This window comes from Zalophus californianus, chromosome 4 (genome assembly GCF_009762305.2).
Source record: "Zalophus californianus isolate mZalCal1 chromosome 4, mZalCal1.pri.v2, whole genome shotgun sequence".
NCBI lineage: Eukaryota > Metazoa > Chordata > Mammalia > Carnivora > Otariidae > Zalophus > Zalophus californianus.
Genome location: NC_045598.1, coordinates 76,158,868 through 76,173,998, shown reverse-complemented (window position 1 = coordinate 76,173,998; position 15,131 = coordinate 76,158,868). Strand labels below are relative to the sequence as shown.

The following is a 15,131-nucleotide window of genomic DNA, read 5'->3' as shown; positions in this document are numbered from 1 at the left end:
AGATTGCGCAGTACAGTGTGAGTTCTGTGCGCCCCCCTTCCCAATCCGGCTTCAACCTCACCACCCCCTCTCCATTCCCGAACACACATCACACCTCATCGCGCGTTACCAATATATTACATATTCAGAGTGATCTCGCCGCAGCGCCCGCGGGAGGGGCACTCTCCCCGAGCTTAACATCCACCTCGCTGAGGGCTGCAGGACGCCTGGGCCGACCGCCCGCACCAGGAGGAGGAAATAGACCCAGAACCGGCCTGCTCTGCGGGCGCTTCTTTTGCACTCCCACCCTCGAGTCTCGGAAAGAAATTCCCAGTGGGAAAGGGGTCCTAAAAGCGCCGAGCTAGGGGGCGGGACCTCCCGTTCTCGGCCCAGGGGCTTCAGTTAAGAGTATTTTAATTCTTTCACAACGGCCCTCCCAAACCTTAAAAACCTAACCAATTGAAGGCACACATACACAACAGGGGGAAAGGTAGCAAAGTCAATCCGCCGAGTTCAAAGAGCCGAGGCGCGCGAGCAGGCTGCGGGGTGCTCAGCGCTGGGCGGAATGCGCAGCAGAGGGTCCCATCGACCTGCCAAGACGGCAGACCCCACTCAGCAGATACCCGGGGGTTTGTGTGTGTTGGGGAGGCGGCACACCCTACTCCATCCCACTGCTTGCCTGTCTCCTCTCCTCTGCCAGCCAAGAGCCGCCCATCCTCAGAGAAAACTGTTGAGTGTGGGCACATTACGCACCATTAGGGAGACACTACAGTTTTAATGTGGCCTAATTAGTGCCGCTAACCGAGCAAATATTATTATATTGAATAATGATAATATGATGAAAATATTAATGCTTTTGAACTTTGCACGTGGGAGCCGTTCCTTCGCTTCTCCCGGGACACCCCAAGCATGCTCAGACCCACTAGCAGACGCCGTCCGACGCATCCCTGGGAGGGCGAGCCCACAGGCCAGCTGAGAACATACGTGTGTCATCGCAGACACATTAACCACACCCTGGGTCACGCCACTTATCACCCGCCACGCAAAAGACCGCCTTCTAATGGCGTCTTTTTTTTTTTTCTCCCTGTAGCAGGCGGTAAAGCAAACCATACAGGAGTCCGCCGGGGTCCCTCTTCAACTGAGCTTCTGCTCCGCACCCCAGGAATGTTGTGGTGTGCGTGCCGTGTGTGTTCTGCCTTAACTAGGGCAGCCAGGCAGGTGGAGTTGCAGAAGGACCCACTTAATTAGCATTTAAATTCACAGCCCCCTCTTGTTGCCAAATACTTCTCCCTTGGGAATTTGGTGAAAAGTAGGCATTTAACAATTAGGATATGCGGAAGGCTCCTCAAAATAGAGAGTCAAATTCTTAATTCTCTTAGCGAGTTTGAAGGATCAAAGCCATGAGGAAACGCGAACGGGTTGGCTGGGAGGCACTTAAGTGGCTGGAAATGGTGTGCCCGCGTCCCAGATGATTAGCACACCCACTCCCTCTTCCCTTTAGGCACCCCACCCCATTCTTATGGAGCCGAAGGAGACAGAGCCGAGGTGGCTGGCCGTCCAGTCCTTGCTGCCTGAAGACAGGCCAGTTCTTTCCCGGTTGCTGGGCTGAACTTGGGCCAGGGCCTAAGAAGAGCGTTCCAAGTGAAGCCATCGCTCTGTCCGGGGAAATGGGGATGAGTGGTCCTGGCCAGAGAGCGCCCCCTCTCGGGCTGAATTGCTCCCTCTCCCTGCTTGCGGCTCATAGTTCGAATTCCTGCACATTTGGGGGAGCCCCTTCCGGGAGGCAACGTCCGGGTTAGCGGATCCTGTTGTTCTCGCACGCAACCCCTTCTACCCCGCCGGGTGCATCTGGACTAGAAATCGCCTCCTAGACACTTGTCCAGTTCATCAAGTCCCAGGGCAGGGACGGGCTGTTCCGCAGGCGTGAACCTTGGAGTTGGAAGATTCGGTAGACCTCAGAGGTGGCCAGAGGGGTCGGAGACCGCCCCACACTTCCCTAGGTCTGGGAATCCAACCCCCACCCCCACCCCCGCACCAGAGGCAGGAGCCGGGGCGGGGAGCTTTCAATTTGTTCCACTGATGACTCTAACTTAATAAGGCGATTGATTAGCGCTCAAAGTGCCGTTTTAATTAGCCGCTTGTTAATTAACATCGCAAATGAATTTCCCCTTCTCTGATTGGCATCTTCGCCCAGCTCTCTGAGGCTTTCGTTTCTTCTCTGCCTCCGCCCCTCCATTCCCTCTTAACCTCAGGAGTTGATACAAGATTCAGCTACCTTCCTGAGCTTTCGAGGCCTCAGAATTCTTTTTACAGTGGGACGTGGCAGTGTCACCCGGGGGTCCTTTCATTTCCCCAGGAGCTGATCTTCAATGGACAATGATTTAGTTTAGGAGGAGTGAAATAAAATCTTCCCCCGCCCCAATCCTCTTCCAACCGCCTCCACTTTCTCATCTTCTCTCTCTCCACCCCTGCCTCTAAGGAGGACTTCTTTCTCCCTCCACATTTGCAACCCTAGAAAGAAGAAAGGAAGCGGGAGTAGAGGAGGGGAGGAGTTGTAGTTTGAGGAGGCTGGGCCATGTCTGGGGATCGAATCAAACCTGCTGCAAAATTCTGCTGCTGAGGTCTGTAGGCATGTACTGTTAGTCAGCTTCTGTTCTGTCCAAGGTGCTCTTCCCGAAGCAGAGATCTCTAGAGCCAACAGGATACCCACAACTGGCAGCCCAGCTCCATTGTCAGGAGATTAAAAGTTTGGACAATGTGTGGACGTTTTTGCACCATGAATACTCTTAGCTACCATACAAATCCCCCTATATATCCCTCTACTTGCGATGTACCCTTTTTTTTTTTTATGACTGAAGACACACTTTATTTCCTTCAGGAAGCCTCCGTATTCTCCCAACTCCTCCCAAGGCAGGCAAGACTCCTGACTCTCTTTTGCATCCCCAGTGTAGCAGGTTCATGTTGCATCCCCACGGTAGCAGGTATCATGGCATCTATGACAATTTCCATCATGCTCAAGCTCCCCTCAATCCTCTGAGGTGGGTTAGTGTCTCATTCTCAAGCACCTGGCATAGAATGCACATACAGTAATGTTTATTGACTGAGTGAATGAACAAAATGAGTGAGGGAAGCAAGAAGGGAAATCAAATATGGTTACTGTATGTTGCTTATAGCTAGAAATAACCGCCACCTTCGCATTGTTCATTTGCCAATCTCTTGCTTCATATTTTGTAAAGAGCTTTGACAAAGAAGGTCTAATTTGGTCATCACAATCACCCTATTCAAGGTAAGGACAATTTTTCCCTTTACTAGAGAAGAAAGGTGGTCATCAGAAAGGTTAAGTGCCTTACTCAAGAGCATGGGAAAGTGGCAAAATGAGATCAAAACTCCCTCTTCCAGCATTCTTTCTCTACATCTCCACTGGCCTTCCTCCTGATCATGCTGGCACAACACACTTCTAACATCCAAAGGAGAGCCAACTTCACTAGATCTCTGCTGAAGTGCTGATCTTCAAAGCTGTGGTGAAGCTCATGGCTCTCACAGATTTTCTTACGATACCAGAACTCTCTCTTTCAAAACTTTGTCCCTCTAGAACAATTAGTAATTACAAAGTCTTATCATTTTATTCTATTAAAACAGTTTTCAGTTACCTTATTCTTTTTCATCTACTTTGCCTTTCTCTCTCCGCTCCCAATCTCCACTCCCCTGGTTTCTGTCTATTTAAGGGACTCAATTTCAGTATTTTCTTTTCTTTCTCTTTACTACATTACGTTTCTAAGCAAGTATGCATCAAGTCCTTAAGCAGTTGGAAATATATTTATATACTGAAAAGAAAAATAAAGAAAACTTCCGACGTTCCTGTAGCTTTGAAATGCTGAGAGGTCACGCTATCATCAGGGAGCCAGCCTTAGAAGAGAGAGGGCTTATTTGTGCATCTTGCATCTTTTATAGAAAGAAACAATAGCCGGCTTTCTCGGCTCGGGGCTCTTGGCGCCGCCCAGTGGAGGGAAGCGCCTTTGCACTTCAGTCCCGTCAGTTGGCATTGTCATCATGCGGACACTTAACAAACGTTCAAAACAAATATGATAGGAAGAAACACCAGTTCCAAATTCATCGTAATCTATAGGTGCATTTCTTCAAAGTTCACTTCCTTTAAAAAACTGATGCTCCAGTTTAAACACAACCCCAAATCTCGCTTGTTAAAGTGAACGAAGGAGACTATGTGTATTAAGGAACAAAACTTGTTAAAATACATGAATGTTTGAATCATTATTTGTGGTGGGGAGGGAGCACCTTAAGTGGTAATCAGGACTGACGTGTCCTTCAAAGCAGAAGGAAAAGTTTGTTTTCTATTATCCACATTTGGCAAATAACTGCTTTCTGTGTAAGAATTCCAAAATCTTCCAAAAATTAAAGAATTTTTTTCTTCATTTGTCTTTTTTTTTTTTTAAAGGAAATGAAGGCCTGAAAGTGGAAGATCATTTTCACACTTATGTCGCTTTGGGGACTATATTTATTTTATCTTAAATTCAATGGTAAAATCTGAGATTAAATCCAGTGAATGCATTTCTTTTTTCTGTATGGGAATTGAAAGTGTTGATTAGTCTATACCCTGTTCTATTTCTGAATTTATATTTTTTAAATAAAAAGTTAATTATGTTTGCTCTGCTAGAAAGTATATGACTTCTTGGGCGTATAGATTATATATATTCTTAGAGAAGAAAACAATGGCAAAAGAGGAATGGAGAAAAAAGAACTGAAAAAAAGTTAAGAAACAAAAGCCCAGCTCTGAAGAATTTGATTTTCATTAAGTTTGCGATCTGGTCTTTGAGCCCCTCTTTTGGATATTCAGGCCACCACTAGCATATCCTCTCTAGTAGGGACCCAAAGATAGGAGCCTTGATAAAAGTCAAGGTTGTATTATCCCCTCACAATTGTGATGTGGAAAGCTGATCTCCTAACACCCCACCCAAAGAAACCTCCCATGATCTTAACCTTTCTTAAGAAAACATGATCTGAGAACTTCACAAGGTGGGGCCTACTGGGCTTCCGTTTTCTTTGCTTTAGAGTTTTCATAAAAGGAACACGACTCTTCTCAAACTCTCACCTTCCTCTCATCCTTTCTTTTTAGATTTCATTTTTTCCGTAGGGTCATATTTCTATCTCCCCTGCTAATGTTGTGAATTATTCCAAGCAAAAATTCCTGTTAAACTGCCCAACACAAGCTGTGCGATCAGCCTTTTGAGCTCATGAGTCATTTTAGGCGTCGGAACAAAACAAAAACAGGCTTAAATGAATTATTTATCAAGGTCGAGAATAACTGATTTGTGCAGTGCCCTTAGTTCTGGACCTCAAATTTGTTTTCTCCTCCTCCCTACTTCCCACCCAGAACAGTCAGTGAGGGAAGTGTGGGTAGAACCCCAGGTTTGGGAGGAAACGCACTCCATTTGGGGAGTGGCAGGTGATGTCAGAATGAGAAGAACCCCAATTGATATTTGGAGGGAGAATAATATGTAGCATACACCTGTAGTCTCGGGCCGTCCCAGCGTCCTTCCCACAGAAGTCAACTGGGCCAGGGGTGCGCGAGGGTGTTGGGTTCCGCGGCCTTACGGGTGGGACACTGCGGCCTTCTGCAAGATAGATGCCCGCGCAAGTCCCGGGCCGGTGGTTTCGAAATACCCGCCCGCTGGCAGGCCGAGACCCGGTTGGCAGGCTCCCAGGAGGGTCTGGTCGCTCCAGAGGCGGCCGAGTCAACCCTTCTCCAGCATCATGCAGGCCCTCTGCGGCTTCCCAGGCCAGAGGAGCTCAACCCCAGCGGGCCGGCCCACCGCGCGCCCGCGAGGGGCTCCCCGCACCCCCTTCGGCCCGCTACGGCCTTTGCCTGCAGCTCGCCCCGCGTCCCCGCCTCCGCTCACCAACCCCGGGTCCTCCGCCAAACTCCCCTCGCCTTATGAGAAAAGCGAGAGCTGCCCGGATTGTACATCTCCTCGCCTTGGTCTTTTCTCTCCCTGATGTTCTCCTCAGAGACAGACCCGTGAAAACACGGCACAAAGATAAGAAACAGCTCAACACACCCTTGAAACAGCGCGGGCTTTTTTCTGGGTCAAACACAGCGAACTCCCTAGGAAAGCGCAGGAAGGATGACTCTCCAACCTCCCCCCTCCTCCCTCCCGGACCGGGGGCTCACACGGGTGCGGTTGCGACAGAAAGGAGGTATCTTGTCCCAGGAGATCTTTTGCCTCCCTGACACCACCCAGTCCCCCGTCCTCAACGGAAAAAATCCGTTCCACGGAAAGGGACCTTCAGAACTGCAACTAAACCCCAGATTTCGGCCCAGCCCTTGGAGACTTTAAAGACCATTTTCTAACATCATTCTGCACCTAGTCACGGAAGCGATGCCAGCCATTCAGATTCATAGGGTTCTTAAAATGGTAATTTGGAGTAAAATGTAACTCAAAGAACTTTGAATCATTCATTAGCACCTTATAATTACTCTGCTAATTAGGTTGACACGGCACTTAATCAGGAGTAATACGCCGTCTTGTCACTGGCACTTCCCATTACTCTGACATTCAACAAGAGACAGGTTGGAGACGTCCTAGAGAAAATAATGTAAGTTGATACCCTCCGACGAGGCGTCACAGTCATGCCACGCTCCAGGTCCCAAGTGGATCCACAGTGACTGTTTCCTTTCCAAATGAGCGGCCGGATGGGGGGGCAGAGGGAGAGAGAGAGAGAGGGAGAGAGAGAGAACTGGCTGGTGGCGAGGCGGAGTGCGCGCTGCGGACCCGCCACCTGGGTTCCTGAGCCCGGTGCCAGCCTGACAGTGCCGTGAACCATCGCCGCCCTCGCCACTAGAGAACGCCTCGGGGCATTATTTACCCCGCTCGGGAGAAAGTGTCTGGCCAGGCATTTCTTCCAGCACGGGCCCTGATTGGTGACCAGTCTGCGTCCGCGGTTTGGAGCAGCAGGTCCCTTCCCTCCCTTCTCACCCCCCCCCCGCCCCCGGCTTCCCGAGAGTGCAGGGTGGATGCGCTCCATCCCCCCTCAGGGACCCGCCGCCTAGGGGGCCACAGCTCGGGCGCCTGGGCCGTTTGGGGGAGAAATCAGAGCTTGCAGTCCTCCCGCCCACCCAGAGGTCCGGCTGCTGGAGTTACACACTTTCGCGTGGATTCCTTCAGGGAACCCCCTTCCTCTGCTCTCAGTGTCCTTGGACTATACCCGCGCGTGTTTGGGGATGCTGCGAGGGCGGCCGCGCGGGAGTCTAAAGGTAAGCCAGCCAGATTCCTTTTCCCTTCTGTCCTCTTTCTCCTTCCTCCTCGGACTTCTTAGGAAAACGGACAAATCTTTACTTGGATTTTTTGGTTTTAAATTTTACCCCCTGGGTTCCCTTTTCTAGTCTACCTCTGCTCTCCTCTCCTCTCTGCCTTTGCCCTCACGCGTGATTGTGGACACCGGGACGGGAATCACTGTAGGAAGGTGTTCGGCTTCGGGCTGCAGGCAAAAGGTTGAGCAGGTTCTCAAAAGAGCAGCGGGGCCCGAGCCGTGCTCGCTGACGGGCTCGCGAGTCGCCCCTCCATTGGCTCCCAGGACGTCGGCGTCGCTCGCTCGCGCGGGCGCGGCCAATGGGAGCGCGGGGCCCCGCGCGCGGCCTCGGTGGCGGGGGCGTCGGCCCCGCGCGGCGCGGAGAGCGGCGGCAGTGGCCGTGACGTCACGTGAGGGGGTCGGCGCCGCCCGCGAGCAGCCGGATTACAAGCGAACGCACCCGGCAGCGGCCGGAGTCGCTCGGCGCCGCGTCTCCGCCGCCTCCTCCGCCTGCGCCTGCTCCTTCTTTTCCTCCTCTTCCTCTCGCGGTCTCGTGTTGCCGCGACCACTGCGGCGGTGTCTGCTCCACAACTTTCCGAGAAAGTTCAGAAACTCGGCTCCAGGGCGGCCGAGTCGCGCGCAGCAGCCACCTCGGGGAGCGGCCCGGGAGCTCCGAGGGCGCGCGACTGCCAGGGCTTCGCGGTCGCTGCACCTGCCAGGTCCGCCGCCGCCGCTGCCGCCTGGTGCCAGGCTGTAGGCAACCCTAGGCGGCGGCGGCAGCGGCGGCGGCGTCGGGGTCACCTCCCGCCGCCTGCGTCTTCGTCTGAGTCCCCTGCGCCGCCACCGCCGCCCCCACGTGCGCGGTCGTTCCTGGAGCGCAAGCTCCGTTCTTCCTCAACAATTTTTGTAACTCCCCCCCTTCCTTTCTACCCTTCTCCCCACCCCTACTTTATGAATAAGGAAAACAAAAAGTGTCGAAAGTGCCCACCGATTGCTACCCCCCCACCCATGATCCTTCCTTCCCTTCCCGCCCCACTTGTTTTGTTTTTTTAAAGCCGCGACAACATTGTTTAGTGTTATTTTGTTTTACGATCGATAGCTTCCTTTGCTTGGTCTGGGCGGCTGCTGAGCGGCGAAGTGGCGTGGACCTCATGTAGAAATGACAACAATGGAAGGGGCCAGCGGGTCGAGTTTTGGAATAGACACGATTTTGTCCAGTGCCAGTTCGGGCAGCCCCGGCATGATGAATGGAGATTTCCGCCCGCTCGGCGAGGCCAGGACCGCGGATTTTAGGAGTCAGGCCACTCCGTCCCCCTGTTCGGAGATTGATACCGTAGGAACGGCGCCTTCTTCTCCCATCTCGGTCACCATGGAGCCCCCGGAGCCGCATCTGGTAGCAGAAGGGCCCCAGCATCACCACCACCTCCACCACAGCCAACCGCCGCCGCCGCCGCCGCCCGCCGCGGCCCCCACGCAAAGTTTGCAGCCTTCTCCCCAACAGCAGCCGCCGCCGCAGCCGCCGCAGCAACCACCAGCCCAGCAGCTGGGCTCGGCCGCCTCGGCCCCCAGGACTTCCACCTCTTCTTTTTTAATTAAGGACATCTTGGGCGACAGCAAACCTCTGGCGGCGTGTGCACCCTACAGCACCAGCGTGTCCTCTCCCCACCACACCCCGAAGCAGGAGAGCAACGCAGCACACGAGAGCTTCAGGCCAAAGCTCGAGCAGGAGGACAGCAAAACCAAACTCGACAAGCGGGAAGATTCCCAGAGCGACATCAAATGCCACGGTGAGTCGCGCCGCGTCGGCCGCCCGAGCCATCTAGCTTCTTCTCGTCCTCGGGTTCTCGGTCTCCCCGTCTCCCCTTCAGACTCCCGCGCATCTCGGCTGCGGAGTTATTCCTGGAGTTTCTGGGGCGATCGCACCCCGGTCAAACACTGCAAGCGGGGGTGGGGGGAGGCCTGGGCATGCGACATGAGGACTGGTCCGAAGTTCGGTTTATTGTTACATTGCCACCTCTCAACCTTAACCGCCATCCTGCTCCTTTCTTTGTTTTACTTAATTTCAATTTATTAGGGGTAGGGAGGAGGTGGAGGGGATCTGACCGGAATTCTTTCGTTGATAAAAGGGAAGGACTGGAGATTTTTCTAGCTGAGACCTGGGGGGTGGGAATGAGGGGAGGTGGGAGAGAGAAACGGGCTTAGCTAGCGTGGTGTCTAGGGGTGTGTTCACAATGTGGCGTTTATTCTTTAATGCAAATTATTTCAGTCCCCCACACACTGCATTTTCTAAACATCACAGGAATTACCAGATTTAATGAAGAAAAAATTTCCGAGTTGATTATCAAAGCAACTTTTTTTTTATTAGATGGTGATTAACATAGGGAAGCCCCTATGGTAAAAATTTATAATCAGTTTCTCCGTTTTTAAAATACCCTTCTTACTCCATGGCCCCAACCGAATATTTGCATTTCAGTAAGATTTTGTTTCCCTACAAGTAATTGGGAAATCGCATTTATGAAAGTAAAATCTTGTGGAATTGGATTTATTTATTTTTGTAAAATCAGAAAATAGCAGTTGAAACTGTGCTTCAACTCCCTTTTTCCATTTTCTCCTCAGACAATTTCATAAGGAAGTGTTCTGGTCTTTGCACGATAAAAGAGTTTTAACATACCAGGAGAATTCTTTTTTTTTCCTTTACTAATAAGTTTATTACTGTTATTAGTATTAACCTTTGCCATCTCTGGGAAAGATGTGTGCGGACTATCTGAAAGGTAGGATATTGGCTCCTCATTTTACTATTATAACATTAGCATAATAGTGCCCAAAACAGATGTACAGTCTGGTCTGGCGATTTTTTGTGCACCAACCTCCCCAGTGGGTCAATTAGAGAGATTATTGTTCTTCCTGCAGGGAAGATCAAGGAGCGCAGCAAAAACGGGTACAAACAGAGAGGGATTGACATATCGATTTCCCAGCATTTCAGTAAAAAACCAAAGTTGACAAATAGAATCCGGAAATCTCTGGGCTGTCACCTGGATGGGCTCAGTGATTTTGAGCTCTACTTGGTGTCTGGGTGACATATTCTTTCGGAAGCTTTAAAAGACTTGATGCAAGCAACTGCAGAGAACTTGATTCGACCATTTCCCAAGCGCATCTGAAAAGGGAAAACAAATGCCTATAACTTTTAGTAAACAGAAAAAGCGAAATGAAAAAGGTGCCCCTTCCTCAACACAACACAACACAACAACAGAGTAGAAAGATCTTTTGAAAAGTACCAAATCAGAAAAAAATGAAGTCATAGTGAAAACGGTAAAAGAATGGGACGGGATCTCCCCCCACCCTGTGAAGGAAACAATAACAAAAGGACCCTATATTGTAAAATATTTTTTTCTTTTTAACTTCCAAAGATGAGAAGATCAGACCTTTTAGAACCCTTTTAGGAACTCTGCACAAAGTTCCAGACTCTTTGGCCAGAAATTGGTCCTCTTACTCCATATTGGCTAAGGGCCAAGTTTGTGTGTGATGAGGGTGGCGGAGTATAGTCCCCCAAGACCAGCAGCTGGCTTGGGAATGTGGAAGTGTGTGCCAGGAGGACACACCACCCTTTCCATTCCACGCTGTCATAACGACTCTGGGTTTCTACCATAGGAACAAAGGAAGAAGGAGACCGGGAGATTACGAGCAGCCGAGAGAGTCCCCCTGTGAGAGCCAAAAAGCCTCGCAAAGCCAGAACAGCTTTCTCTGACCACCAACTCAATCAACTGGAGCGTAGCTTTGAGCGGCAGAAGTATCTGAGTGTGCAGGACCGCATGGACCTGGCAGCCGCGCTCAACCTCACGGACACCCAAGTCAAAACCTGGTACCAGAACCGCAGGTAAGGGATGCTGTGGGGGGGCGGGCAAGGGCATCTGGCCGTCCAGGTCCTGCCCACCGCAGTGCCAGTCTTCTTCCCTCCTGGCCCCGGGAGACTCCAGGGACTCAGAGGTCCCAGAGCGGACCCCTGGGGGCTTTCAGGCTGGAGCAGGGATTAACCACACCCCCAAGGTGAGAGGGACTGATAGGCAGCTGGAGTTTGGAACATTTTGCACTTCTGAGTGTCTTAGCATATGCTACTTTTCCTCTCAAATCCGAGTGGCTGGAATCCCTCCCCCCACTTTGCCCCCAAATCGATCAAGCCACACCTTCTCAAATTGAGACATCTGTGCAGCTGACACTCAGGTCTGTAGAGCTTGCGCCCTGCCCCCTTTGGGCCTGCCCCCGGCTGGTTCCGAATGTCTACAGCTGGCCACGCAACCTGGCTACTGCGATCCAGGAGGAGCTGCCCCACTGGCCTCAGCTTAAATGTCCTTGCCTTGTCTTCTGAGGCAGCCAGCCAGGCATCCAGACTGAGGGTCTGTCCCCTATATTTGTCACCTCAGAGCCTGCCAGGAACCACTGCCTCCACTGAAAGGAAATTCGGAAGGGGGTTGGCAGCACTCGCAGGCCCCTTGAACGGTAGAGTGAACCCAGGCAAGCTGAGGCTGAAGTTGTGCTGCGTTTCCAAGCCTGGCAGTAGACAGCCTTGTCTCGATTTTTTTCTCCCCCTCCTTTTCTCTCATTTGTCTTCTAATCGTCCATAAGTGCGGTTGGAAATGCCCATCCAGTTGTCATCTTTACCATAATTTTCTGTCTCATTACATACGGTTTCAGCCACCCTAATTCTGTCGGAAAACATTAGTGTCATTTGTAGCCAATTTAAAATGGGCGACATGTTTATTAATTTGGCTGAAGCTGCCGGGTACGGATGGCCCACCAGCCCTGGGTTCCTTCATGGGGCATTTGAGCAAAGACCTGGTCACCTCTTCTTCCTAGCCGGGTACCATGGGGGGAGGGAGGAAACCGAGAAAAGCTGATCACAGGTTTTAATTGTTACTCTCTCTCAGAGGAGAAAATATCTTGAAACGCATTTCCCACCCCCACCCCCTGGCCTGAAACGGCCCTGAGGTGCTGTCACCTTGGGAGAGCCCTCCCTCAAACAAATTCCATTTTGAAACCTCGGTGCCTTTCTTGCCCCAAGCCCCCCACCCGCTCTAAAGTCCTGTCAGGCTGAGGAGAGGGATGTGTCTCCACAGCTCTGGGGACTGCGAGGGACAGGGTCCGAGGCCCAGGAGTCTCTGTGTCCTTTTGTTTATGGTTTCTTCTCACTCAGCCTGGAGGAAGGGGGGAGGGGCAGAGAGTGGACACTCTGGGATTGTGGGGGACCACCTGGGGAAAGGAATTAGAGGAGGAGGGAGAAGGCCGCCTATAGATGGAAAGAGTGGTCTCCATTGGCCTTCAGGAAAGTTTCGGGAAGTAGCCCAGTGATAAGGGGGCTACAGCAGAACAGAGGGTCAGGAAGAGGCAGCAAAGCTTACAGAATTTCACTTAGGAATGTCTCAGACGTTAAGGGTGTAATTTATGAAATTGACTTGAATTTGGGCCCTTCTGTGGGCAAGAGGGCGGGGAGGGGGGCTAGGAGATGTGGTTTTTTCCCGGTTCTCAAAACTCTCGCCGTCCTCCTGTGCCTGGAGAAAGAGAAGCAGGCAGGGGGCGAGAGAAGAAGGGGGCTGGGTGCCTGGACCGTGCCTACAGCTGTGGGGCGGGTGGGGGGGGCGTGCACGCCCGCTTTTTTCCAGGACCAAGTGGAAGCGGCAGACCGCGGTGGGCCTGGAGCTGCTGGCCGAGGCGGGCAACTACTCGGCCCTGCAGAGGATGTTTCCGTCGCCTTATTTCTACCACCCAAGCCTGCTGGGCAGCATGGACAGCACTACGGCCGCCGCGGCTGCCGCAGCCATGTACAGCAGCATGTACCGGACTCCTCCCGCGCCCCATCCCCAGCTGCAGCGGCCCCTGGTGCCCCGCGTGCTCATCCACGGCCTGGGGCCCGGGGGGCAGCCGGCCCTCAACCCCTTGTCCAACCCCATCCCAGGCACCCCGCACCCCCGGTGAAGAATGAGCCACTGACGGCGCTGCAGTCCCTTCCCGTCCCATCCCCTCCCCGACTGACCGGACAGCTGACCCTCCGCCCCGCTCCCCGCACCAGGCCGCTGGGCCTCTCTCGGGAGCGACCCCGGGAAGCGGAGCAGTAAGAGAAGAAGCCGCTCAGTGGGAGGGGGTGCCCCCCAAAGAGGAACTAGCCCTCCGCTCTCTATCTCCCCACCCCCAGAAACAGGGCTGGAAAGCTCCCACAGCAGTGTGACTGGCGATATTGCTGACCCCACACAAAGTGCGACCAGTAAGTGAAAGCATCAACAAAAACAAAACCTCAAGCTCTTTTTTAAAAATGACTTTAGGGACAAGCAGGGGGGGGGGAGGGGTAAGGAGGGAAGAAAGAAGGGCACGGAGAGGAAGCCGGAGAGGCAGAGAGGATTGTAGATGGACAGACAGCCTCAAATTCTGAGGCACAGGGCGTTGCTGTGGACATTCCGTCTGCCCCAGAGAAAAGAGGAGGGTGACTGAGAACTTTGCACTGATTTCTCATGACCTTTTTTCTTTTGGAAAAGTGGCATGCTCCATAATATGAAAAAAAATGTACATTTGAAAGACTGAGTGATAAGTGATATATCATATTTATTATATGTTGTCCAAAAAAGAGTCACTTATATACGTTAGTAAAACATGATTTTTCTTTTCATGTCTTTTTGATTCAGTAAAATAAATGCTTAGACAAAAATATAGATTTTTTTGTGATTGAAAATTACAAAAATAAAGTTTATCTTTTTTTAACAAGCAATGAAATTCAAGGGAGCTGATTTTACTAAAGCAGAATGTACTATGATGAAATGCCTGACTTGGTTTAGGGGAAAAAAAAAATCCCTCCTGTAATATTAGGAATTTGTAAACTCTGTAAAGACTTTGGGTTGACTCATATAAAAACCGCGCCAGTTTTTGTGCTGGCCTCTTCCGAGCCAAGCCGTTATTTGATGTGTGAATTCCTTTCTTTTTAAGTGGATGATTTCAGAGCAGCCCGCCCGGACAGGGGGGAAACAGTCTCTGCTTGTAGACTGTTGGTGCCGGCTAAGTGGGCCGCCAACTTTCCCTGCTCCTGGCCTGCCTGGAAGCCCCAGCCAAACCGGGGCTGTCTGCCCCTCCTCCTCTGCCTCCTCCTCCTAGGGCTCTTCCTCGGGGCAGTGAGGGTCCCTGGCGCTGGGCAGCGGGCGGGTGGACGCTCCTCTGGCCTCGCAGCTGTTCTGCAGCCCGCAGCCCGGCGCCCACGCGGCAGGCCAGCCTGCCAGCGGGCGGCTGCAGGGAGCGCAATTAGGACGCCCCGGGACTCGGAGAGGCCCGGCTAACAAACCCTCGTTGCGTCTTTGATCCTTGCCTTCTCATTCCACAGCGGGCATCCAGCCCCCAGCGCTGGCCGAACCTCTTGTCCTGGAGAGTTCGTTGTGCTGGGATGCCTTGGAACAGAAATCCAAGTCTGGCCAGGACAGGCGTGCCAACCTTTTTATCAGCATCCTTGCAGGGGTTGGGACCATAAAATGAAAGGCCCTGTCCAGAGGGTGGGGGAGGTCCACTGCCTGCTCTAGGAATGTGTGTGTGTGTGTGTGTGTGAGAATGGGTGTGCAAATACTGGGAGCACCTCTACCAGGGCTGCAGGTGCACCCCACCAGATTGGCTCCTCGCTAGGCTCAGCATTCAAGACTATGTAAGGGAACAACTGAACAGGGGTTCAGTTCTAGGGCGGCTTCCACCTTCTCCAGCCCCAGGGTCATCTCCTGAAGAGCCAGAGTCAGATCCCCCATCTGGGTATTCTCATATCTCTAGCCTCACGCCTGCCCAAGTACAGTGTCAAAGGGCTAAAACAAGCAGCTAAAACACTTCCAGAC

At 52.2% G+C, this 15,131-nt stretch overlaps 1 protein-coding gene across 1 annotated transcript; it reads left to right on the top strand.

The window, feature by feature from the left end:
* Positions 1–7,760: 7,760 nt before the first annotated feature.
* On the top strand, positions 7,761–14,117 carry BARHL2 (BarH like homeobox 2). Its single transcript, XM_027619228.2, has 3 exons — positions 7,761–9,071; positions 10,933–11,158; positions 12,939–14,117. The coding sequence occupies exons 1-3, from the start codon at positions 8,444–8,446 to the stop codon at positions 13,249–13,251; spliced, it is 1,167 nt and encodes a 388-aa protein (XP_027475029.1). The 5' UTR covers positions 7,761–8,443; the 3' UTR covers positions 13,252–14,117.
* The last annotated feature ends 1,014 nt before the right edge of the window (positions 14,118–15,131 follow it).